The sequence below is a fragment of the Durotheca rogersii genome, assembly GCF_024521655.1.
Source record: "Durotheca rogersii strain YMJ 92031201 chromosome Unknown GGS23scaffold_26, whole genome shotgun sequence".
Lineage (NCBI taxonomy): Eukaryota > Fungi > Ascomycota > Sordariomycetes > Xylariales > Xylariaceae > Durotheca > Durotheca rogersii.
Genome location: NW_026251257.1, coordinates 198,520 through 222,865, shown reverse-complemented (window position 1 = coordinate 222,865; position 24,346 = coordinate 198,520). Strand labels below are relative to the sequence as shown.

The 24,346-nt window shown below is 58.5% G+C and overlaps 7 protein-coding genes across 7 annotated transcripts; 3 read left to right on the top strand and 4 right to left on the bottom strand.

The window, feature by feature from the left end:
• Positions 1 to 1,204: 1,204 nt before the first annotated feature.
• On the top strand, positions 1,205 to 4,503 carry GGS23DRAFT_582383 (uncharacterized protein). Its single transcript, XM_051517229.1, has one exon. The coding sequence runs from the start codon at positions 1,664 to 1,666 to the stop codon at positions 4,289 to 4,291; it is 2,628 nt and encodes an 875-aa protein (XP_051368785.1). The 5' UTR covers positions 1,205 to 1,663; the 3' UTR covers positions 4,292 to 4,503.
• A 689-nt stretch (positions 4,504 to 5,192) lies between these two features.
• On the top strand, positions 5,193 to 6,245 carry GGS23DRAFT_599734 (uncharacterized protein; the record flags this gene model as incomplete). The annotated part of the gene is made up of 1 exon (XM_051518967.1): positions 5,193 to 6,245. One exon carries the CDS (start codon positions 5,193 to 5,195, stop codon positions 6,243 to 6,245), a length of 1,053 nt encoding a protein of 350 aa, XP_051368784.1.
• Positions 6,246 to 7,075: 830 nt separating this feature from the next.
• Positions 7,076 to 9,747, bottom strand: GGS23DRAFT_582380 (TPR domain protein). Its single transcript, XM_051517228.1, has 3 exons — positions 8,971 to 9,747; positions 8,195 to 8,902; positions 7,076 to 8,135 (listed from the first exon to the last, which is right to left on the bottom strand). The coding sequence occupies exons 1-3, from the start codon at positions 9,651 to 9,653 to the stop codon at positions 7,274 to 7,276; spliced, it is 2,253 nt and encodes a 750-aa protein (XP_051368783.1). The 5' UTR covers positions 9,654 to 9,747; the 3' UTR covers positions 7,076 to 7,273.
• Positions 9,748 to 14,005: 4,258 nt separating this feature from the next.
• Positions 14,006 to 15,273, top strand: GGS23DRAFT_582373 (uncharacterized protein). Its single transcript, XM_051517227.1, has one exon. The coding sequence runs from the start codon at positions 14,088 to 14,090 to the stop codon at positions 14,892 to 14,894; it is 807 nt and encodes a 268-aa protein (XP_051368782.1). The 5' UTR covers positions 14,006 to 14,087; the 3' UTR covers positions 14,895 to 15,273.
• An 84-nt stretch (positions 15,274 to 15,357) lies between these two features.
• Positions 15,358 to 17,340, bottom strand: GGS23DRAFT_582369 (alpha/beta-hydrolase). Its single transcript, XM_051517226.1, has 4 exons — positions 16,969 to 17,340; positions 16,656 to 16,879; positions 16,102 to 16,569; positions 15,358 to 15,996 (listed from the first exon to the last, which is right to left on the bottom strand). The coding sequence occupies exons 1-4, from the start codon at positions 17,291 to 17,293 to the stop codon at positions 15,787 to 15,789; spliced, it is 1,227 nt and encodes a 408-aa protein (XP_051368781.1). The 5' UTR covers positions 17,294 to 17,340; the 3' UTR covers positions 15,358 to 15,786.
• A 647-nt stretch (positions 17,341 to 17,987) lies between these two features.
• Positions 17,988 to 19,632, bottom strand: GGS23DRAFT_614216 (NAD(P)-binding protein). The gene is made up of 2 exons (XM_051520630.1): positions 19,113 to 19,632; positions 17,988 to 19,053 (listed from the first exon to the last, which is right to left on the bottom strand). Exons 1-2 carry the CDS (start codon positions 19,254 to 19,256, stop codon positions 18,121 to 18,123), a joined length of 1,077 nt encoding a protein of 358 aa, XP_051368780.1. The 5' UTR covers positions 19,257 to 19,632; the 3' UTR covers positions 17,988 to 18,120.
• Positions 19,633 to 20,931: 1,299 nt separating this feature from the next.
• Positions 20,932 to 23,533, bottom strand: GGS23DRAFT_614212 (uncharacterized protein; the record flags this gene model as incomplete). Its single annotated transcript, XM_051520629.1, has 1 exon — positions 20,932 to 23,533. The coding sequence occupies exon 1, from the start codon at positions 23,164 to 23,166 to the stop codon at positions 20,932 to 20,934; it is 2,235 nt and encodes a 744-aa protein (XP_051368779.1). The 5' UTR covers positions 23,167 to 23,533.
• Positions 23,534 to 24,346: the final 813 nt, after the last annotated feature.

Sequence of the window (24,346 nt, the reverse complement as noted above, 5' to 3'; positions counted from 1 at the left end):
CGTCAGTCCAAATGATATCCCTTCTCTCCCGTATGCCTCGTCTGGCAAGCCATCCTTCCCGATCGATAGGCAAAGAAGGAAGGGAAGCTCGCGGGCAGCGGAGCCGATTCGCCAATGGAATCTGGTTGTCTTCTGCATCGTCGCTCGGCACTCGAGAAGAAAATTTTTTTCTGGCCGGGATGTTTCGAAACGAATCGTCTGGGGTGCGGGTTTCTCACCGCGACAAATCGAGTGCTCGTGGGTGTGGGTAGAAGGGGCGCCACTGTTGCAAGGGTTAGGGTAGCCGATAGATGGGCGCGCGAGTTTCGTGCCCGTGCTGTCGGCCGCCGAATCGCGTTGGACGCATCCCGATCCCGTCTCCTCTTCGTCTGCCCAACCCTAGCCTGGCGCTTCTTCCCTTATGCGTGCGGACGATTCGACGGTTTCGCCCCGCGCATCGTCGGCCGGGCGAGCAGGATCGCAGGCTCGGTCGTCGTAGCGAACACTGGGAAATCATACAGAATATTTCTTCGAACCAAAAAACTAGCTGAGTCGCAGTGCTTCGTTGTCAACAGCGCTTAGGTAGGGAGGCCTTATACAATGAGAGATGGGGAGAAAAGGAACACGTGGCGGTAGTTTCGCGTCTATTTCGTGTGTGTGCGTGTGCGGGTCCTTCGCGTGTGGCGCGTGCACGAGGCGCGATCAACCGGGATTTCCAGCCACTCTTTTTTTTCTTGCCCTTTCGAGACCGCCTGTGCGTACTATTGGCTGGCACCGACTCGCCCAGGGCTTCTGCCCGCCCTCGCCCACCCTATCGTCCGCCTCCATCCTCGCGGCGATGCCACCCGGGCGCTTCTTCTGCCTCTTCCCCGCAATGTCGTCGCCGCTGTCACTGGCTAACGAGACCGGACAAGTGAGACGGCTGTGATTGGCGTGCATCACCACCCATGTCGGCCCCCCCTCGACCCGGCCACTCATCGTCCGCATCGCGGTCCCTTTTGGGCGTCGCGTCTGCCACCTGTCCACTCACCGTCCTTTCTCATCCTCCGCGACCTGCAGCGGTGCAGATGCGCTAGAAACTCGCGAGGGTGACTCACTCACCAACCATTTCCCTCCCGTCTGCCATTTTTGATGTCGCGCAGCCGTTGAGCGCAGTCGGATTCCGTCGCTGGTGGGATGCGGCCGCGGGGGCAGCCAGTCTGGGTGGGACGGGGGGGAGCGAAGGGTATAACATGCGCCGGTGGCCTTGGGGGAGGCCCGACGGCCTTGCGACTGATCTTCTTCTCTTCCCACATTATCAGGTATTGACGTTGGCTGATTGACGGATAGTCCTGCTATTGTTGTCCTTGCTGCAAGCCATATTGCAGCTCACCAACGCATTGCTGGATCTGCGAATAGCTTCATCGTAGCATCCCGCCCGTCAATCAACGCAACTAACCGAGTCCAGCCATATCCCCCCTTCTGTACTTGCCGCTTTCCCTCGCCCATCCATCCATCCATCCATCCCCCGATTTCCCGAACAGATAGTCTCGACTAGAATTCTACGTGATCATTGGTAAAGAGACTCATCAAGAATCCCAATCTCCGTGTTCTCATATAGTCCACTGCCTGGACGCTCCCCGAGAGAAAAAAAAAAGCAAGACACCAACCCCGATAATACCAACCCCAGCGACATGCGACAGCTATGGCAACAGGATCTCAAGCGTTCTACAGCCTGTGGCAAAAGGAGCCAATCCGGGAGAGGCTCTTCGATCTACTATCCAAGGAGGACATATGTAATGTTCGCCTTGCCTCGTCGGCATGCTGCAACCTCGTTACCAAGAGGCTTTTCCTACGAACCCACCTGACCTTCTCGGCCCACACCTTCACCCGACAGAGCCGGATTCAGGCGTTGTCGCGGATAGGCCAGCACATCGAACACCTCACCTTCTACTTCCCGCATTCCGACGCCACTTTCCTACCGCCGCTCATCCATCCCGAGAGCGGGCGCGAGATCAGCTTCCTCTACAAACCCCATACGTCGATGGCGTCGGTTCTGGAGAGGCCCAAGTTCGCCAACTCGGGGCTTGGCGTCGTCCTCACAGAACAGTACCCACCCCTGTTCCACGCGGCCTCCAACGTGCCCTCTTTTATTAACGCGATGAAGCACTTGCCCAACATCAGACACCTCACCATCAAGACCCCCGGCCAGGACCCGAGGGAGAGATACCGGCGCGACATCGTCGACTACGCGCTCATCAGCCTGCGCATCTCGCTCGAACGGGCGCCGATGGCGAAGCTCAACAAGCTCTCTCTCTCGTCCGTCCATCCTTCCGCCTTCATCTACTTGCGCCACGTCACCGGCTTCGGCTGTCTCCCGTCGGCGGCCCGGCGGTGGCGGCAGATCCGGAAGCTGTGCGTCTCCGTCGAGTCGTGGGATTTCTACGGCCCTTCGCCCGGACTGGACCACCTGAAGATGATCGACGACTACATTCGGAACTTCTCGGAAAACTTGGAAAAGTTGACCTTTAAGTGGATCGGTCAGCGGGGACCTTGTCCGTTGTCGCTGGCGGCCGACCCGCTGTTTGCGCCGTCGCGGAGCTCACAGAAGCTCTTCAACGAGGTCACTTCGCCCATGTCGCCCTTGCCGCCACCGCCGTTCAGGAAGCCCATCGTATTCCGGAAGTTGCGCTACATGGCTATCCGGAATACGACGATGAATGCGCCTCAAGTAGCGAGCCTGGTCACCACCCACCAGCATAGCGTGCGCGAATTCGACTTCGAGAACGTGATCCTGATAAATGAAGGTAGCTGGGACGACGCGCTGGCCCCCTTGCTGAACCGGACACCCCGCGGGCACCACTGGACTCGGCACTCGACTGCGACACTCAACGGTCCCGCGAGCATCCACTCCCCGCGCCTCGCAGACGATCTGTCGGCACAGTCGCCCGCTGTCGCGGCAGTATCGCAGGAGCTCCTCGAGATCGACCTGAACGGGGGCGAAGGCGAAGGCGAAGGCGAGGATGACGAGGAGAGTGACGACTATGACCTGCCTTCGGATCTCGAGGCCGCCCGGAAAGCCAGCATTTCGAGCCAGATCAAGAAGCGTCGCGTTACGAAGCGGCGTCGGAAGAAGAAGCCCAGGCACGAGCACCACCACCAAGACGAACGGGAGCGCAGGGAGCGACAGGCTCGCCGGCAACACTCGGAGGACTCCATCGACCACCCGAGCGAGGAGCCCTGTCGCCACAACCACCAACGTCACCATAAGCTCGAGAAGGTCAAGGAACCGTCGGAGAGGCGGCCGGATATCTACTCATACGAACACCAGCACCAGCAACACCAGCGCCAGCAACCCCAGCACCTCCAACACCTCCAGCACCTCCTTCATCTCCAGCACCTTCACCCTCTCCAACACGATCACAGCCGCCAGCCCTCGAACGATTCCCTCAACCGCCCGCGCTACCCCCCACAGTTTTCCCCACCGCCGCCACCGCCGCAGTTCTCCACCCCGCCCCCGTCGCCCCCGCGCCAGCGCCTATTCGGTGAAATTGATAGCGCCTACTCCTCGCCCGTACCCTCAACGCCGCCGTCGCGGCGCCTCTTCGGCGAGGTGCCACGACTCGGCTCGGCGCACAACTCGCGCCCGGGGTCGGGCGCCGGCTCGGGCCTGGGCTCCCCCTTCGGGTCGGAGCCGGAGCTCACGCACTCGCCGGTGGACGAGTCGGACTCGATGGCGGATGAATACTTCCGGCCGCGGACACCGCAGGGGGGCGCGTCGCCGCCGCTCTCGCTGGCCACTGCCAAGTCGCTGTACACAGACGTCAGCGTGCGTAGCTTCGGCACTCCCACCGAGCCCGAGGGCATGCACATCTCGGCGCCGCTCCCAGCCGCCGAGTCCAATTCGTCGATGTTCCTGCTCGAGCCGACCGTCTACGACCCGACGGCGGCCCTGTGCTCGGAGATCTCCGCCGTGCAACGCGACATCGAGGCCGACGCCGCCCTGCGCCTCGTCGCCGAGGACCCCGAGCTCCAGAGCAGCGCCCTGCGCCGCGCCAAGGAGCTCGTGCTCAGCCGCCTCGGCCGCGAGTTCTCCGCCGCCAGCACCGCAACCAGCGGTAGCCATTACGGCAGCAGCCACGGCAGCTTCGGCAGCTTCGGCGGCGGCTGGGGCAGGAAGGGGAGTACCGGTGGTCTCTCGAGGAAGGAGAGCTTCGGCGGCGCGGGAGGCTTCCGCGCCGGCGTGAGGTTCCGCGAGGGCCTCTTCGGGAGGTCTGCCGCAACGAGCACAGTGCACAGTATGGATGTGCCGATACTGTTCAGCCGAGCTTAAAAGGGGTTGTTTCGGCGCTGTGGGGTTGGGGACGGATGGGATGAGGAGGGAGGCTAAAGGGGGGTGGAGCGATGTGACGATTAATAATAATGATCATGATAACGACGATGATGTACTTATGACAGGTAACGATATCACAAGCCACGATCGTGAACGAATCCTCTTTTGTTTGTACTATTGAACGAATATACATTCCTTCTCTTCTCACTGCATCCTGACTCGCCTCTCCGTCTCTGCGGTGACACTCAGTACTACTGTAAGCGTCGCGCCGACGAATTTGCCCATGCGAGTCTGTACTTCTTGACACTACTTCTTGCGATGCCCTATCTGTGCCGCCATCCTCTCTTCATTCCCGAGAGATGACACTAAGACTAGGGACCTAAATGCTGGTGTCCGCATAAGCGTTGGGGATTGCCGGAGTTTGGGGGTTGCAAGCCTCGATGCCGCCAGCCAGCCAATGCGGTCTCGCTGTTTGGTGGTGATGCACCACCCCCCCTTTTTGCTACTCGTCATATACGACGGAGTCCGGTCTGAACCGGGGGAAAATGCGTACATCAGGCCAAGGGAACACGAGGTGTGGCACGATGGGATTGAAAAGTCCCGAGCTAGAATTCGGCGTACTAGAAAAGGCCCTGTTCGACGCCAACACGAGGACAAAAACCTCACTCCTCTCTTCCTTTCTCTGCCTTGCTCCTCCCCGCTGGTGCTGCCGACGAGTCGTGGCATATAAAACGCAAAAGACCCCAGAGGAATCTCGACAGGACCGAACCTCCCTCATCCAGCGTCTCGCGCACCGCTCTCTTATTTCTCCCCCTACAAACCCCTCAAGCCTCTCCTCTCCTCTTCCCGCCTGCTTCAAAGCCGTCGCGACCAGCCCTCAACCCATCGACAAGACGCACCAATGGGGTACCTCGCGTCGCTCCTCGCATCGCTCCTCGGGCCGGCGGCGCCGGCGGCCGTGCTCAGCCTAGCGGGCCTCGGCGCGGCCGTGCTCGCGTACGCGGCGTACAGGGCGGCGGCGTTCGCGCGGGTGTACGCGGGGCCGCTGGCGGAGGCGTCGGTGCCGGTGCCGTGGGCGCGGGGCGGGGCGGTGGGGCTGCAGACGGGGGACGCGGCGCTGACGCGGGTGCTGGCGCCGGCGCTGGCGCGGTTCCTGCACGCGGGCGGGGGCGGGCGCGCCGCGTGGGCGCTGGTGGTCGGCGCGGACGCCGGCGCCGGCGTCGGCCCCGCGCTGTGCCGCGAGCTCGCCGCCCGCGGCTTCAACGTGGTGCTGTACGGCGCCGACGGCCGCGCCCTGCGCGCCGCCCGCGCGCGCCTCGCCCGCGCCCACCCCGACGCCCGCTTCCGCGCCGTCGTCGAGCGCCGCGCCCCCGCCCCCGCCCCGGACCCGGGCTTCGCCCTCCGCGTCGCCGCCTCCCTCCACTCGCTCAACCTCACGCTGCTCGTGCTCGTCGACCTGCGCGCCGACGGCGCCAAGGGCGGCCGCAGCGCCCCCGAGATGCTGGACGCGCTGCGCGCCAGCGTCGCCGCCCAGGCCGTGCGCGTCGCCGCCGCCGTCCTGCCGCTGCTGCGCCGCAGCCGCCCGTCGCTGGTGGTGGCCGTCGGGCCCGCGGCGCCGCGCCCCGGCCCCGCCGCGCGCGCCGCCGACCTCGCGCTCGCGCTGGCCCGCGACCACGGCGTCGAGGCCGCGGCGCACCGGCTCGGCGACGTCGCGCCGGGCGAGGACGCGGCGTCCTGGCTGCGCCCGGCGCCGCGCGACGCCGCCCGCGCCGTCCTCGCCCGCGTCGGCTGCGGCCGCGACGTCGTCCTGCCCTACTGGCCCCACGCGCTGCTGCACGCGGCGCGCCAGGCGCTGGTGCCGTGGGCGCTGCTCGCGCAGAGGGTTGCCGGCGCAAAAGGTGGTGGTGGTGGTTGGGGGGGGAAGGTCTGGGGAGAAGACGCGGTGATGGCGTGAGGGATCGCTGGACTGGGTCTGCTGGAGGGAACGGGCGGACGGGGTGGAGTGGGGCTGGGTCGGGCACGGATCGCCGATCGGTTCGTATTCGGGCGGCGGCTTTGCGTTTCCGGATTTCCGGGCTGCGTTGGCGGGCGTGTTGTTTGTCATGCTGGGGGATCATAACGCAATCTGGCAACTATTGTGCACGATCAGCGAGGTCTATCGCAGTACGGGGGCTTTCTGGGTCGTCTTGCTGGCCCCGGCGTGTTGACGTTGGGTCCGAAGGTGGGGGTAGAAGGCATTTCTAGCTGGGTCCTAGGGTTGATAGTATTTCAGAACGGCCTCCTCAAGAAGGTCCTGATGGGGTTGGCTACTGTGCAATTACGGGCATCTGTTGAACCATTATGAGTTGATAGAGGTCTCTTAAGAAGCTACTGGTATCATGTGTTTGAACAATTTAGATTTCTATATGGCTTTCGATTGTGCGGCCATCATGCTCTGAATATATTATACCCCGTCACACGGGTTCCCCTTCGTATGCCTAGGGTGTTGAATTGCGAAACATGTCTAACGCATGAACTATGCCATTTTCTCCCTTTTAACCTTTTTTAAACCTCCCCATCAAGTCACCTCCCTCGCTACTAGTATCGTATAGTTATGAAAAATACTCCGCTGAGCCTAGCCTTTGTTGTGATCTCTTAAGAGGGTCTACTGTGGAAAGGATTGGTTGAGTTCTATTATCAATCTATCATGTGAGACGTTTTCTAGTTGGTATTTGTTAGCGTGTCGGTGTTAGTCTACTTCAACTTATGGTTAAATATAACACCTTATAAGTCTTAGACAGGAACTCAGTGAAGACTTTCGATTTTTCTATGAAGATAAACTGATCGGAGTTTTCTTGCCCAGTCATGAAAATCTAGCTACGAACTAAGACTAACTGATTTCCTAGCGTATAATACCGTACAAAGCTCAGGGACGAATGATACCTAGTTAATACAAGCTTGATTTGCCGTTAGACAGAGAAATAGTACTAAAGCATCCTATGGTCATCTACCACGCGAGAACTTCGCCGCGTCCTGATTGCTCAGCTCGGCAATATCGCTGAGCGAGTCGCTCTCGCCAACGAAGACGCTGTGAGAAATTTCTGCATATCGTCTGGCGGTCGCGGAGAGCTCCGGCGCGTGTATGCCATAGATCTCGGACATTCGCAAGAAGGCAAAGGTTGTCTGGTTGCTCAGAAACCCCCAGCGTCGGACCTCGAGCTTCGGGCGGCTGGAATCTTTTCTCGGCGGGCAGGCTGTGAGTTCAAACCCGTAGGCCTCGAGCCCGCTGATAATCATCTCGAGCCCTTCGAGCGCGTCGTGTTGCTGCAGCAAGACTTGTCCCATCAAGAAGTATTTGTCGCAAGCCTCTAAATATTCGCTGCCCTCTTTGACCGAGAAAGTACTCTCGAGTCGCTTGAGCACTGCTTGGGCTCTCTGGATCTTCGAGGCCGACATAGGGCCGTTCATGATCGCTTTGAAATCGATCGTGAGGCTCCTGCGGTTGTTCCTCGTGTGCGTCGAAGTAGACTTTCTGTCCCGGCACGAGACACAATCGCAAGTAAACCCCCAGTGCTTGAATCTCTTCTGCGTTTCCGCGTAGCTCTCGTGGGCAGGAGGGCTCCGGTATTCGAAACGCAGTTCGGTGTCCGCCTCTAGGTCTCGAGAGGCTCGGACGATTTGCACGTCCCCGATGAAGGAGCGACTGCAGTTGTGGACGCAAGAATGGTTGATGTGAGAGGCCAGGGGCCATATTCCGCAGGTCGTGTGGGCTTTGGACTCCGCGCCGTCTTTCTCAGCAATATTTCCGAGGCTGCTCCGTGGACAACCAAAGCAGTTCAGGTTGATGATTCTCTCGACAAGAAACCTACGGGCATATTTAGCATAGAGCCCCCTTCAGCATAGAGAATGTTACGCCCAGCTTACGAGTCAACTATGGGCGCTCCGTCGGCGGCCGAGACAGAAACGGCATCGTAGTCTCCGTGGTGCAAACTTTTGAAGGTTTCCGCCATTTGAGGGTTGTGGTAAAGTTTCTGGACGGTCTGGGTGATTAGATGCGCCTGTCCCCCCATGGTGACCCTTTTGGTCGAGAGGTTCATCAGGACCCTCTGGGCGCGGAGGCCGGCGGGGTCATCGTCCCCAGCGTAGGTGTAGGCGAATGCCTTTTCGCAGAACAATAAGTCGCCCACTTTAACGGGCTTGGTCGTGAAGAGCCCCCTGCCGCACCCGGGCGAGGCACGTACGGCGACGGGCCCGACGTATGTCGCGCAGTCGATGATGGGGGGCGTAGCCTTGGCTTGATTGTGCATTCTCCGGAACCGATACACTCCCGTTTCTTGCTCCTGGATCCTCTCTTGGACCCTCTCGATCTCCTGCCGTGCTTCGTGGTTCCCGGGATAGGAAGTGATGAGGGTCTGCAGCCTGTCCAGGCAAGACTTGAACTGTCCGAGGGCGTATAATGCTTTCGCTTCCCGAAAGAGGGCTTTTTCGGAAGGGCTCCCGTCTTGTCTACCCTTTAACGCATCTTGCAAAGCCTTTTCTGGCCGCCCGAGTTTGAGGTTTGCGAACGAGCGGTTGAGGTGGGCCAGTTGCCTCTGCTCAGGTGTCGTGGCAGCGCGGATGGCCAGCGAGTACCTGCAAGCGGATTAGCTTTCTCGCGTCTTCTTCCCCCCCCCCGCCGCCTCGGATTCGTCGTGGCTTGCCAGTGTTCCGCGCCCGCCCAGTTCGCAGCCTTGACGGCCGAATTCCCCAGCGTCCGAATCTGCGTGGAATCGCCGTTGCTTTCGTGTATTGGTTTCCTCCATCTGGGCGGGACGCGATCATCGTCGTCCGGCAGCCAGACGATGTCGCTGACGTGGTCAACCCTCAAACCGTAGAAGCCGTCGGTGGTGCACTTCAGAAATGGCTCCTTAATGACGCAGACGCTCTGGGGCTTGACAATCTCCTCATGCTTCACGTCCTCCTCTTCTGGCTGATTGTAAAGCTGGATCATCATCACAGTGCCCTCCTCGTCTTCGGCGATGGCCATGACGGCTGTTATTCTATCGGAAGGCGTTATGACGCGAAGAAGAACTTTCTTGCCTCGGTGATGCTCCTCGAGCCTCATCTGCGATATCATGATGGGCTGGAGGTCGTCGACGAGACGAACGCTAGGAGGGTAAGGATAAGGAACTTGCGACGTAGAAATCATATGCCGGGCCGGATTCTCTGACATGACCTGCACTCTTTGGTCCCTCTTGGACATGAAATCGGACACGAGCGAGGTTCGGGAACGGAGATCTCGCGGCTTCTGCCCTTTCCTCAGCTTTGCCTGTTCGGTGGCATTGGTGATCTGGGCCAGGAGGGCGCTGTATTGGCCGACGTCTGAGACATCTTTGACATCCATTAGGTGCCTTGTTGCCTATAGCAATAGTGGTTAGATACGATGCCGAGATATCGAAGCGGACGGTGTCTCTTTACGTTGCTGGACAGCACCGATGCTAAGGAGCGCGGTCTCGGGGGCCAGGCTAGGAGACAGCTGGGATGCTTGGGTATTAATACGAATCGACAGAGACTACCCCGCATCCTGCCAGAGGGTGTCAAACGCGGCGTCTGTTGTGGCTGTTTTTTTTCTCGTTTTTTTTTTCGGGTTGCAAACGCTGCCACCTAAATGGACAAACTGGTTGTGTAGCACGACAAGTCGGCCGGTGACCACCAAGCGAGCTGTCCCAGCTGTCTTCTCGGAAGCGAGTCTCTCTATTATGGCGATATCTTGATGTTGTCAGGGGTTGCTGTTAAAGAGTGTGCCAGACTTGCCTAATCAGGCAAACGAGATCGAGCCCACTTTCCTGATCGAGGTTGTTCTCTCTCTTCGAGGCGGGAGTTTGGGAGAGGAAGACAAGCAGAGGAAAGCGAAACTATCGACAGCGTCGCCGTATGGATTTCTGGCCGGTCATGTGGCTCTGCACATGCAGGTACGTCAACAGGAATATCGATGCACATAGATACCTAGGCGCATGCTCGTTTCGCAGAGGACTATGGTGTCTAATACACGTCTGTAAAGGCGCGCCGGGGTGGTGGGTAGGTAGTATGGCGGGGACAAACCACAAACGGCGATGGCAACGATGGCAACGATGGCATCGCGAGAAGCGGGGTAGCCACGGGCGCAGTCGGCCCGATGCAAGACAGCGGAATCGAATAAAACGCGATGCGCGTGGAGAGATGCAGAGAGCAGACAGAGTGTGTTGTCGGAGAAGGGCAGACGCGAGCACGAGATGGCGAAACACCTCACTCACAAGTCTTGTGTGCGTAGCGGCCGGCAAAGAAAGTCAACCAGTGCTGGAAACAGCTTAGGTGGGCTCGTAATACCTAGTTGTCTGTGGCGCGGATGAGTTGCGTTGTGTGTGCCGCGCTCAATCCGTATGGTAGGCATCTACTCATAGCTCATCCCTCTCTCGGGCGGTGGGCACTGGCACTTCCGCATGTGCCAGCCCGTGGAATCCAACAACCGACGTCGCCGCGTCTCGACAGACGAGGAAAGACAGCATCACTTCATCCTACCATTGTCTCAATCGAACATCGGAAGGGCGACTACTTGTTTACTGCGTGCATAGCACTTAGGTGATAGTTCCTGCTTTGGCCGAATTTCTGGGGTCGCCTATCGTTACGAGGAAAACCCCGTCTACTTACTTGCCTCTCGTATGCTATTTGGCGATTTCGATGCGTGGGGGCCCGAGCGATAATATTGGGGTGGGTTGATGAGGCAGATCCAGAGCAGAGATGGCCTTCGTGTTGGTCGAGTTGCTACTAATTTGTTGTGCGACAACCCGGAAGGGGGCTTGGAAATGTTGGGCACGAAGCATAAATATATCATGTGGCTCTCGGAGTCTTCGTCGCCGAGAAGTGCGACTTCCAACGACGTGACGTCGTCGGCGTCTTCGATCAGGCACGAAAGCGAATCCAGAGCCACTACTTCGTCCAACTCTTGGGCCAGCATCTCGGCGACGCTGCTACGAGGTCCCTAGTAATATGTCCATACCCACCTGACGCGTAACAGCTCCGGGAGCTTCAGCCGCCGATTCCCCGCATCTCTCAGCCTACCCGATAAGCCCCGCGATAGCTTCATCAGGCTCGGCCACCACGACTCTCCGGCCGGGACGAAAAGGACTGCGCTTAAGAAGTGACTCATCGGTAAGGAGAACTGCTGCCGTATTCGCTCGCATGCGATGAGTTTTTCTATTGGAGTTGTGGTGGTTTCTTTTCAGTTTGACTTCAAGGAGGTTGTAGACCAGTCCAATTGGTCCTCTGTTGCCTTAGAAGTGCATCATAAGGTATTATCCTATCCGGAAGATAGTTAAAATACGTCAAACCCCTGTCGCGCTGTAAAAAACAACCCCCCCCCCCCTGTAAATACCCCCTGCGATTCCGGTAAATCGATTCTGATTGGTTAAAAGTTCAGGATATCCCGTTTTAATTGGTTAAAAGTTCGTACGATATAGGTGCTTAAAGAGATGCATCCAATAAAACCGCAGCATACGCGACGGGATGCGTCTATTCCCTAGGTACCTATTTCAATCCTATTCATATATAGATCAATCGAGGTCAGTTTCTCGCCGTTCAATTAAGAGTCGATTGCTAATCCCTTTTCGCAGATCAAGCGTCGATTTCTGCTTACCCCTTTTCCCCTAGCCTTCGGGGAGGTCCTAGGTTTTCGGCACGAAAACGTGGAGAAGCGCAGAGTGCTTCGACGTATTTTATGAGTAATGAGTGGTGGTGGTTGTTGTGGTGCAAAATTTACTTGGTGATGGCTTAAGCAATCGAGTAAACCTCAACCCAACCAGTCAATGGGGTGTAAGGAGAGGGTAAGGCGTATTAAAATCGGTCCGTATTAACCTCATTCCGGCATAGTGAACAAAAGAGGGTTTTCTGATGTGTACCCAGCTAGCCGTCCTGCATTGTCGCTCCTCTCATCTCCAACCTTGCGTTCTTCCGGGCGGGATCGAACCGTTGCAACAGCGTACTTCTCAGTATCGCGAGAATCTCGCCCACTGGCCTATCGACGCAGCCGTCCGGCTCAGAACTTGTCTGCCGAGTCGGTGCTTTCCGTCAACAGTCGGCAGCGGGGATTCCTTAGCCATCCTTCGAAAATTTCGAAAATCTCTGGCGAGGTGGCCAGAGAGGCGCTGGTCACAACCCAGATACCGAGCGCTACGCATCATCCAGACCCAGCAGGGGCCTCAGACGGGATAAGGCTCGCTCGGTACGACGCCACCACGCCGTCGTAATCCTGGATCGTCGCTGCAGAAGAGGACCTCCGGGCTCGACCAGGCTTCCTGCAGTCCCCAGCCACTGTACTCGTATCGAGTCGACTTAGCGCATCTTGTCGCGGGGGTTCTAGTGTCTCAGTACTGACCCTGGGGTCCTGTACCACCCCCACGCACGCACGCGGGCTGGGTTGAATTCATCGTCACCCGGGCGGATGACAAGCCCGCCAGAGGAAAACACGACCGGCATCTTCGCGCGAAGAACGACTACATGTTGTCGTGACTCATTTGCTGTTGTGCTGGCGTGCATGACACCTCGCGGTGCAGATTCTCAGAGAACTGGCCTCGTCAGACGGTGATGTCCCGAGCGGCGCACGTAGACTCTCGACCCTCGAGGCCGACGGGACCGCCTCACCTGGCTAGGGGCTACCTGGCTCCCAATGAGACGGTTAGTTACGCTGAACGTACCCCGGTCCTGTCGTGTAGCGGTCGATCTCACGACCTCGTCGAGGGTAACTTCGTCAGCCTGCATTGGATGGGTCGCCTGTCAGGACGGCCTGAGGAAGCTTGCAGCAGCTCGCAAGCATGTGGTATCTTATAATCTCACTTTGGACCAAGTTCAACTTGATGTGCTGTTTGGGTCAGGCCAATTAGAGCGAGACCCACCTAGTGGGAGCCTATCGCGAAGATGGATATGTGCCAACGAAACCCCTGCTGCGATCAAGAGATGCTGCCATCAAGAATTCTAGGTATAATCCAGGACTCGATTATATGCTACCGTCTACGTGCACCCTTTTGTCTGCAGGCGTATTTCGTTCGTCCCCAGCTCTGGTGCCATTTCTCTGCTGTTCCGGCTAGGGCCAGACTCTGTAAATAGTTAGGGGCCGGCGGGATGCTTGTAGGAAAAGCTCCCTCCATTACACGCAAGAGCACCCGGAAGAACTATCTGCTAGGAAGAATAGATAATTCATATACAAGCCTACGCTACTCTACGAAGACTCGTGTATGGCTCTGCCATCATATGATCTAGCTATGAATTCCGGCTTCCCGTCGATGTCGTCGTTGCCCCAACAGCCGCGCAGGGGAGAAGACGCGGCGGCCCTGTGGCCGATTTGGTATTGCGTGAGTCATTCCCGGCGCCGCGGTTTAGGCAAGAGATAAAAGATAGCCGAGGCACAACTGATAACCAACTTTGAATACCTATCTAGTGCAACTGCGGCGATGGTCCGATGTCTCTTGAAATCAACCCTGGTTGTGCGCATTGTGGGACGTGGAGATGCGACGGTTGCCTTATAGATCCGACTCCAGAGTTTGGCCAAGGGCGACTAAATATACCTGGCAATGAGGCTCTGTGGGACACCGCCTGCCCCCCACAACCGTTGAGCAGAGCCTCTCACCCCATGGCTTCTGGGATGGGCACAACCTCCCCCCTAGGGTTTGGGGGGAACGAGTATGGGAGCCAACTGCTCAGCCTCGCTACCAGTGCCCTACCCGGCCCGGCGGCTCAGATCCTTACCAGGCTAGACGATGACGACGGGTCAGCGGCTGGGTTTGAGACGCAAGAAGAGCCGCAGGAAATGCCCGAGGGTCGAGAACATACCCCGGAAGAGGAACTTGATGGCGATACTCCCCAGTATCTCGTCGTGGTCATGCACAGGTGTAATACAGAGAGGGTGTCCCCGGAACTCCAGGATCTCGCGGTCGAGGATGCGATCGATTATAGTGCCATAGACCACTCCCAAACCGCGAGAGATGATTTGGTCGGGACTGAGCGCCCGGCTGGCCCACGTTCTATTGTCCAGCCGCAGACATCTGACGCCCAGGTGCACGCGGATACCAACGTAACGGGTCAAGCAAGTGCCTGCGATTACTATGCCCAGCCTGCGATGCTGTGGGAAGATGCTGGAAGCCCGGTAACCGTGTCGCGGCTGTGTCCGCCTTGGACTGGAACACTGTCACTTCTAAGCGACGGGCGCCAACAGCCGAGTCCCGGCCAAACAGGACCTCCCATGAAACCGCCTCCCCGCCCTCCGATTGCCAAAGCCTGTGATTCTTGCCGCGCCCGGATAGATGACGGATTAACTCGTCTGGCGTGCCCCTTCTTCAAACATGACCCCCTGGCGCACTTGGACTGTGCCAAAATCGGGAAGGAAAACATAGCGAAGATGGATGAGCACGTCAAGCGCAAGCATAAACGCAACGTCTCCATGACCAAGAGGCCTCTTGGCAACAACCGGAAATGGTATTTACTCTGGTCTAAGCTTTTCGACAATGCCCCGGAACCAGCGTGTCCGTATTTACACCCGGCGGACGATCTCCAGGATGTATTTGCAGAAAGGGGCCTCGATGGCGGAAGTGAATGCCCGGCATACGTCGGACAGTAGAGGTACCAGAGGAGCGGAACGTTGTACCAGACACGGCTCCTTTGAACGTGTCCCACCAGCCTGAGGATCTTGCGGGCGGTATCTACTCAACAAGGGAGCCCCCAAGCGACGACAACGACCAATATTCCGTTGACCTTTCTGACGTCTGGATGGACTTTGGAGCCTAGCGTGGGTTAGGTGACTGGCAGATGCGGGCGGGACGTTACAATCGACAACTACAACCACCTAAATTGGTTACAGATGGTGAAGGGTTCGTCGTAGAGGAGTGGGGTGCCATTCTAGAAATGGCGTCTTTCTACGGCCTCGATGCAATATATGCAACGACATTGGCGAGTGTTCCCACGGAAGGTTACCGCGGTGTGGCATGTACATAGCGAGGTTCACCAGCTAGAAAACGCCGACTGCCTTGGACGCATTCCAGCACGCTCAGAACGCCGTGCCTAACCAGCGTGGGTTACTAATCGCCACGAGGCCTCCGTAGATCTCTTGTCTCCTTAGCGACGAGCTGTGGCATTATGGTGTTATGCTCGAGTATCGTCCGTGAGTCCTCACCCCTTACGACGAGTCTTCTCACATAGATTATCACGAGTTTATTCTCATTTACACCTTATTGATAGGAACCGCGAGCAATTTTTCGTTCCACTGCGGGTTCCAATACACGAGACTCGGCCGCATACTCGAACCCCCGACTCGTAGACCCCACTCGCCTGAGATGTCGATTTTTCTGCGAGTCTGTCTCTAGTGGCGGCGACATAGGAAACCAGCTACTATTAACCAACCGCCCCTGCACTCCACCCAATATTATTGCATGTAAGATAAACGGCACGACGCTTATTATTTTATTCTGCTTGGGCCCCCTTCTCGTCGACTTTTTCGCATACTACCTACGGGGTTAATTTTCAGCAGTGGGCTGCTTGACAACGCCGTAAGCACCACCCCCTTTCCCAAACATGGCGCGCAGGTCCGCCACGAGGTCTTCTGGTCTCTCCCACGCGGCGAAGTGGCCGCCGCGTTCGTGCCGGCCTTCGAAGACCACGTCCCCAAGCCGATGGTTCCAGAACCGGGGAGAGCCGAAGATCTCCTTCGGGAAGTACGAGTAGCCCTAGCGACAGTCAGCTACGGTAGTAAACACATCTCTGGAGTGAAAAAGAAAGAAAGGAAAAACGCGACCTGAAGGAACAAAACGAATCAGAAAATAAAGACGTACTATTTTAACGCCGGGCGTCAACGGGCTCTCTCTCGTCACGTACTCGCCCTTATCCGCTTCGTGGTAAATAACGACACTAGCGCCGGGGCCCGCGCGGCTGAACCAGTAGATGCTGACCCAGCGGCACACCTCCTCGTCGGTCCAGGGGTAGTCGTCGGTCCAGGCGACGAGCTTCTCGTAGATCCAGGCGAGGAGGCCGACGGGGCTGTCGTCGAGGGCGATGCCGATGGTGCTCGGGCGCTGGCGGTGCACGGTGCTGTAGGCGGAGCCGGTGCGCCAGAAGGCCTCGCTCCGCCGCAGCAGCGCCTTGTCCTCGGCGCCGTACAGGCCCAGGAGGTGCGCGAGCAGGAACCGCGCGTACGCGAGCGGCGACGTCGACGTCGGCGGCATCGCCGCCTGGATGTTCAGGTGCGTCGCCACCAGCGACTCCGGGTACATCGCGCTGATCACCCGCGTGATGAAATACCCCTGCGACGGTACGCCACACACACACTCAGCGGGGACTTCTTTCTCCTCTTCTTCTTCTCGTGCGCAGCGCGCCGGGGTCATCTTACCCAGTCTCCGCCCTGCGAGACGTACTGCTCGTACCCGAGGCCTTGCATCAGCTGGTGAAGCGCCTCGGCGTACTGCTTCAGCCCGAACCCGGACCGGTCGATCCGGCCGGAGAAGCCGAAATTCGGCAGCGACGGCACGATCACGTGGAACGACGGGCCGTCGTCCTTGTCGCTCTTGGCTAGCGCCGGGAGTATCTTGGTCGCTTCGAGGAAGCTCCCCGGCCCTGCGCACGGTTAGACGGCCGCCGTGTAGGTACAAGTATATATAGGTAGGTGGGTGGGTAGCACGGAGAATGAGGGGGCGAGGACGTACAGCCGTGTACGAATAATAGCGGGATTGCGTCACTCGCAGTGCTCCTCTGGTGAATGAAATGCAGCTGGAACGGGTTGAACCCCTCCACCGAGATGGTGGCTTCGAAGTGCGGCAGCTCGTTCAGCTCTTGCTCGAAAGCGCGCCAGTTGAACGACTCGCACCAGTACGTGGCGATACGCCTGACGGGAGCGACGGGCGCCCCGCGCTCCCAATCATCGCCATCCTCGCCGTCTTCCCTCGGCAGCCTCGCATCCGCGAGCTTCCGGCTGAGCCTGTCGACCTCGGATTGCGGGATCGCGATCTGGTACGGCTGGATGTTCGCCATTTCTCCTCACGTCCGCTGTGGAGGGTAGCAGGATTAGAACGGGATGCGAGGGGGAGGGGAAAGGGTTGGAGGGGAGCGACGCGGTACCTCGTTTTTATATCGGATGCTGCGGAGCTTTGCTCGCCAGGGGGGTAGTAACCGTGACGATCACTCGCAGGCATCAACAACACACCGGTGTGTCCCGATTCCACCTACAGGCATCACAGTCCAATGGGAGCGTCTAGGATCCGTGGCGTACGCCGGCACAATTCGGATGGAACCTTACATTGGTACGAGAGTGCATCCGTATGAACTGTGGAAGTGGGCAGCCAATACAAGGCACAAGGCCACAAAGCCATGCACAAAGACGCGACGCCTCGACTCCGGGGGTCACCGCTTATTTATGCTATCCGGAGGATAATTGCAATGGATCGTTGCCTACGGCGGTCGTTTCTGGGGTATCGCGATGCGGGGGGTGTTCGGTGTAAGGATCCAGCGCGGCCCTGTTCCGACCCGAAGCCTTTTCTAAGGATATGACAGGTAGGCAGTTTAAACAAGACCCTCACAACAGCCCTATAGCTTACTGCTGCTTACTGCAACGCGGAATGACTGGTAGTTAACCGGCCGGGGAAGCACAGCCGGTTACGCTTTCACGTGGTAAAAGGGGGGAGCGGAGATTTGTCTTATGGAGCGGTAAGCTAACATCCTTCCATCAGCCATATGGCGCTCTTCGTCCGGTAACAATGCATATAACCTCCACCAGGAAAGATACCTAACAGAGAAAGCGGCACGACACCTTAAAGTACACGACGCCCCCCTTCCCCTATCCCCCTTCAAGACTCGCCGGCTCACCACTCGAACTTCTGCTGGACCATCTCCTCGGACGCCTTCCACAGCCTCTCGGCCTCGGCGCTCGAGACGGCGAGGGGCTGGGCCTTGTCGGAGATCTGGCAGTCGGCGAGGTAGACGCCGTGGTTCTCGCGGCCGTCGCGTGGCGCGGCGTCGGGGGGGCCGAGGGCGGGGTCGAGCGCGGCGACGAGGCTGGTGGCGGCGCCGGCGCCGAGGGTCTTGAAGGCGAGGAAGCCGCTGGCGCGCATGGCCTCGAGCGCGGCCGTGTTGGCGGGCGTGAAGTCGCGGCCGAGCTCGGTCGGGATGACGCCGGGGTGCACGGCGAGGCTCAGCACGCCGTGGCGCGCGAGCAGCCGCGCGTTCGCGCCCACGCTGAACAGCACGTTGGCCACCTTGCTCTGGTTGTACGCCTCGACCGGCACGTACGCCCGCTCGCGCGGCCCCGCGTTGCCGAACAGCTCCAGCATCTCGTAGCGCGGCTGCTCCGCCGCCGGCAGGTCCGCGTTGCGCGTCTCGAAGCGCGGGTCGCTCCAGCGCATCACCGCGACCGTCGGCGACGCCGACGTCACGTTGACCGCGCGCGCGCCCCCGCGCCGCCCTGCCGCTGCGACCAGCTTCGCCGCGATCAGGCACGTCAGCAGGAAGTGCCCCACGTGGTTCGTCGCCATGTGCAGCTCGATGCCCTCCGCCGTCAGCGTGCGCTCCGGCGTGCCCATCACCCCCGCGCTGTTGACCACGATGTCGATCGCCGGCACGTCCGCCCACGAGAGCAGCTCCGCCGCCGCCGCGCGCACCGACTTCTGGCTCGACAGGTCGATCTGCAGCGCGCGGTAGTCGACGTCGGGGTACTCGGCCTTGATCAGGCCGATGCACTCCTCGAGCTTGGCCGGGGTGCGGCCGGCGAAGATGAGGTGCGCCGGGGATTGGGATGCCTTGGGGCGCGTTAGCATGTGCTCTGCGAATCGTCGTGAGAGAGCCGGGAGACACCTACAAACGCCTGCGCGGTGGTGAACCCGATCCCTCCGCGGTTCACGCCCGTCACTAGCACCGTCCTGCCGCGAATCTGGTCGGCGAACGCCTTGGCGACGTCAAGCGCTTCGGTTTTCTCGTTGAACTCGGGGTGAGTAGTAGGCATGGTGTCCGATATCTAATGTCTGCGGATACGCTGGGTAGGTATTAATGTTGACTGTATGTATGGCTCGCGTCCTTTGGTCAGTCTGGGCGTTGCAGATGTCTCGATGCTTCTTGTGGTATGTCTACTCTCGTCTAGAGATGGGGAGAAGCATTTATATATGCGTTCAGGTCGCAAGGATGAGCCTCTGTCCACCCGCCTGGTATCGCCACCCAGCCCAGTGAGAGCTGCCCAGTTCACAAGTATTATCTCCTCCGAAATGTACCATAGTAGGTGTATGCAGTCTCTCCAAGCCATAGCCTTACTGCCTCCTCCATTAATGCTTTTTTCATTCGATCTATATCTGACCGGAAAAGATGCACGCTTACCGTCCCCCGCACGGCAATGTAGGCTTACAATACAGGTTCCTGCATACAACGCTCTAAAACAACAGCGTCGACAGCCTGCTTCAGCGTTGAACACAGAAGGTCTATCTCCTAAGAGCCTGAAACGGTATTTAGCATCGATATGAGGGTTGGAACCACACGCCGTTGTACCTGTAGGTACTAATCCTCGACATACCAGTCTTCTCTCGCACGAAGTGAGTCTCCTCAATGGCTTTGCATATTCACCCGTTACCACAACCCCGACGTCTCTCTCTGGAAGAGAGGTGGACTTAGCGGATTTAAGTGCCGACGTACACCAAGATGCCTGGATAGTTGCATCATAACTTCGCTGCCTTCGAGTCGTGGGTCCCCTCATCTGGCGGACGGGTCCTTTATTAACGCCGTTCTTATCAAGTTATATTAAAGTGCAACACGAAGCTTGGTCTGCCGAGGGGGGTCGCGGAGTTAAAGACAAGCCCATTGTATACGGCGGGCTCTTGGCGCGTCTCCTCCCGCAAGCCGCAACCCGCGGATTGCGCATCCACCTGGGACTAGGCACCGACTATTATGCACGACTCGCAAATAACCGGGCATTAGGTATACAGGAATTACGTAGATAGTTATAAGTGTTGCGATACGAGATTGGAGAATTCGAAAGTCAGGGGTATGACGGTTACTTACCTAGTGTGCATAGGGTATCGTCCTGAAGTGACGAGACTCAGTTCGGTACGGCTTGTCTTCAGGATGCTAAATAGACACTTAACAAATAATCACGAACTTGTCAAATGAATGAGAGAAGAAGCCGTGTTTGGTAAGGCAGGTATACGAAGATACTATCTGTATCTAAAAAAGAGAACGAAAGATCCAGCAGTGCCCGCTAACACCCGTCCATGCAATCCGCAAATAACAAGAGTCGGGTCCCCTCATATTAGGTAGGTCTTTGTTCCCATCCCATCCCATATATTACGGCTGATTAGCATACCACTTATACCGCTGGAATCCCAAGCCAGCTTCACCGTATCGAGAGCAGACAACACAGTACAGATGATAGGCCATCGTGCAACCAATCACTGAACCGCTTATTACGAAATAGGTAGTAGTTGTCACCCTGGCCCTCTATCCACCTCCCCGGCGCCGAACCGGATCGTATCGAGTTAAGCATCCTCAGCGCCTGTGATATTTCAGCTTCTAGTCCGGCCCTAGTTGCAAGTGCAATAAGCCCGAACGGACAGGTAGGTAGGCAAGTGGGTAAGATAGGGGACAAGTGAAACGGCTGTATGGATGGGGTCTGGTGTGTTGGGCGGCATGATTGCTCACTCGAAGAACCCGTTCTGCCGCAGCTTCTCGACGTCCCCGCCGGCCGCGCGGATCGCGTGCATCGCCGCCTCGCTCATCTTGCGCTTGTTCTCCTGCGCCTCGCGCTCCCGCCGCGCCTTCGTCTTGCTCGACCCGCTCGGCGCCACCCCGTTCATCAGCACCTTCTTGTCGTCCGGCGTGTAGTTGAGGAACTCGATCGAGAACCCGCCGCCGCCGCCACCACCCCCCCCTCCTAACCCGTTTCTGCTGCTGCTCCCGATGCCGCTCGCGCCCCCAACGCTGAGGCTCGACCCGTTCCCGTCGAGCAATATGCCGCCGCCGCCGCCGCTCCCGTGGTCGAAGCTCCCCGTCCGCGAAATGCGCGCGGGCGTGCGCGGCTCTGCCGCCCCGCTCGCGTGCCGCCGGCTCCAGGAGCGGCGCTTGCGCACGGCGAGAGAGGACGAGGACGCGCGGTGCCGTAGGCCGCCGCCCGCCTGCGGAGGGGGCTGCGGCGTTGGTGAAACGGACGCTTCGCGCAGCGCGTAGTACGAAGAGGCCTTTCGCGGCGAAGTGAGCGACCCCGCCGCGGCGGCGCCGCCGTGGTGGTGATGGTGGCGAGCGCCCGAGGACGGCGCGCGGGGGCGTGGCCGCCGCTCGCCGTGCCGCGGGTGGTGGTGCGCGTGGCCGTGGTGCGACGAGGATGAGGATGAGGAGGGGTACCGGTGGCCCCCGGCCGCTGCTGGGTGTGGGTGAGGTGCGTGCAGGGGATGCGGGTAGCCATGGGACGAGGCAAACGACTCGTTGATGCTAGAAGATAGGACGGGTGCGGCTGGCGCCCGCGGCTGCGGCATGTGAATCATGAGCCCCGAGAGGTCTGTGCTGGTCGGCGTGGGCGTCGTCGGGGTGTACTCGTACGGGAGGTCCACTGCCGGTTGGCCGTGCACCGAGAGCTGAGGTAGGGAGCCGGTGGCGTGCAGGCCATTGTGGTGACTGCGGCTGCTGGTGTGCTCGAGCTGTCGACGGGCCCCCTTTCCGTGCGTTGGTGAATCCCACCACCCGGGACTCGTCATCTCGTGCGGCATGTAGCCCGTTGCAGGGCCGGGAGAGGATGGTGGCCAGATGCTATTCGCGGTGTTCTCGTTGGTGAGAATGCCCTCCATCGGCCACTCCGCCGAGCTCGTGCTCCGGTGCTTCGGCTGGGGATGTGGGCGGCTGTACGACTGAGCGCTGGCTGTGGTATCCATAAGATGTTGGTAGAACGCATCGTCGCTCAGCGCGGGTGTATCTATCGTGGCCATTTCATCGTTGGCTTCTCGGCCCTTAGCCACGGCCGGGTTTATAACCGCAGGTGGGCCCAGCAAGCCCTCGTCGAATGGATCTTCAAAATGACCGCTCACAAAATTCATCATGTCATTGTTTTTTGAGTGCTGCTGGGTAGGAGGGATTCTGCCGGTCGGCGGTGGAGAAAGGGGTAGGCCTTGGCTGTCGATCGGGCCATGCCTCTCGCACTCATACTTTATCTCTCCTTGACTGATGTCGGAGAGTTCGTTCATATCCGACCCGCTCGGGATATCGTAGGAAGACTGCCCTTTGCTCTTAAATACATCCGTCATCGTCGCTGCTATGCTCCCACCCGTCGGCCTGTGCGCCTTGGATCGATGTGTCGCTCGGCGAATCGTGGCATAGATCGAGTCGAGGACTCGATGGTGCTTCCGCGGGCTCGAGGATACTCTTCCTGCCAACAGCGGACTCGACGGTACCGCGGCGTTAGTCTTGGGAGACTTTAGAGAAATGCCCTCTAGGCGGAGCAGTTCCGAGTCTGAGATCGATCCGCTACTTAGTATAGGATCTATCCCTAAGGGGTCAGCAAGCTCCACCGGAGCAGACCTTCTTTGTTCTGGGGCGGCAGATGGAGGGGAAGAGGTCGGTGGGATCCCACGGGCGGTAGACGTTCCGACCACCACACTCTCTCGGGGTTGGCCAGGTTGCGTGACATGAGCATAGGCCGCAGATCTGTTGAAGCTCTCCTCGAGAGAATCTAGCAAGAGTGATGGACTTGGAGGGTCTGCCAGCAAGTCGCCGCTGGGGCCTCCGTCGCTGCCACTCCCCAACATCATGGGATCCGTTGCGTCAAAGGTGACGAACTGGTCAAAGAAGTTGTCGCTCGCCACTCCTAGCTCGGCATTCTCCGGCCAATACGAGAGCTGGCCTTGGTCTTTGTCCGCCGGGTAATGGATCGCGGTGAAGGCCATTACGTCGAAAGAGGGATTGGAGGGGGGTAAAGCCCCTCTCTAGCGCACTCCTCTAATCGGTCGCTTGGTGTATTCGATCTGAGTTGGTCGAGGCCGATGTTTCCTTTGGAGCTCTGAAAGGTCCCAGTCCCAAGAAATCTGCCAAAGAGGACTTAAAGGTCGAGCCGGTGGTCCTTGTATCCTGGGGGATAGGGAAGTCAACAAAACATAGAAAGCCTGCCACGGCAACAGGAAGGCATTTGGATAGTGTGAGCCACGACAAGGCTGGCGAGGCTAGCAGTTGATCATAATGGGATAACCGCAGCAACGAGCGGATAATAGAGTAACCGTGCGAAGGAATGTTCATCGAGGCATCGAGTGATAGAGCTCCAAGTAACCCATTCCATCGGAAAGAAGGGGGGGGGTGATCCTTTAAAGATGAGCAGTACACTGCACACCTCCACTGCGGCGCCATCGCCCATCTAACCGACCGCTCAGGGATTCCCACATCACAGAGTTCCCGCACATCACGTCGACCCATCTACCGATGAGGGTGACAAAGAAAGTAAGCCATCAAAGAAAGTGACCATGAGCGTTGTTAAGCGATGAATGGCTATAATGAAGCTCAGATCCATCCCATGGACACGCCCCAGACACTCACTGGGCGACCAGGGAGACAAAGGGCTATTGGAATGCAACCTCATCTCGTGGAGGAACGGGGATGCCAAACATGTTATATCTAATAGTCCTAACATCCTCATCGATTGGAAGTACCTGAAACATTGCTCGGAAAATTCCGTCGGCTTAAGAAATACCGGGCTGGTGAAAAGACAACCCGGCCGAGACGTGATGTCAACAATTGCGGCTACAAGCCTAGAGATCTAATACAAGCGTCAGCAATGCCCTAGTAGCCCTCTAGTAGCCATGCCGGCCATCTATCTCCCCCTGCGCGAACCTGCCGGTTTAAGTGCTATGCTGTGCCCTCTCTCGATTCCTAGGATAGTCTATCTACGAGTTCTACCTTCACGGCAGTAGACCTTACCGATATCCTCACACGCACTTGTTGGCAGTGCTTACAATCCGCCATTGGAGCCATTCTATCGGAACAAAGCAGGGATCTTCGGGTCCAATGCTTTTCCGAAAACAAAGCTGAATGCGCTGGGAGGGCTTTGTGTCTGTAACGTGCTGATTGGCGACTGTG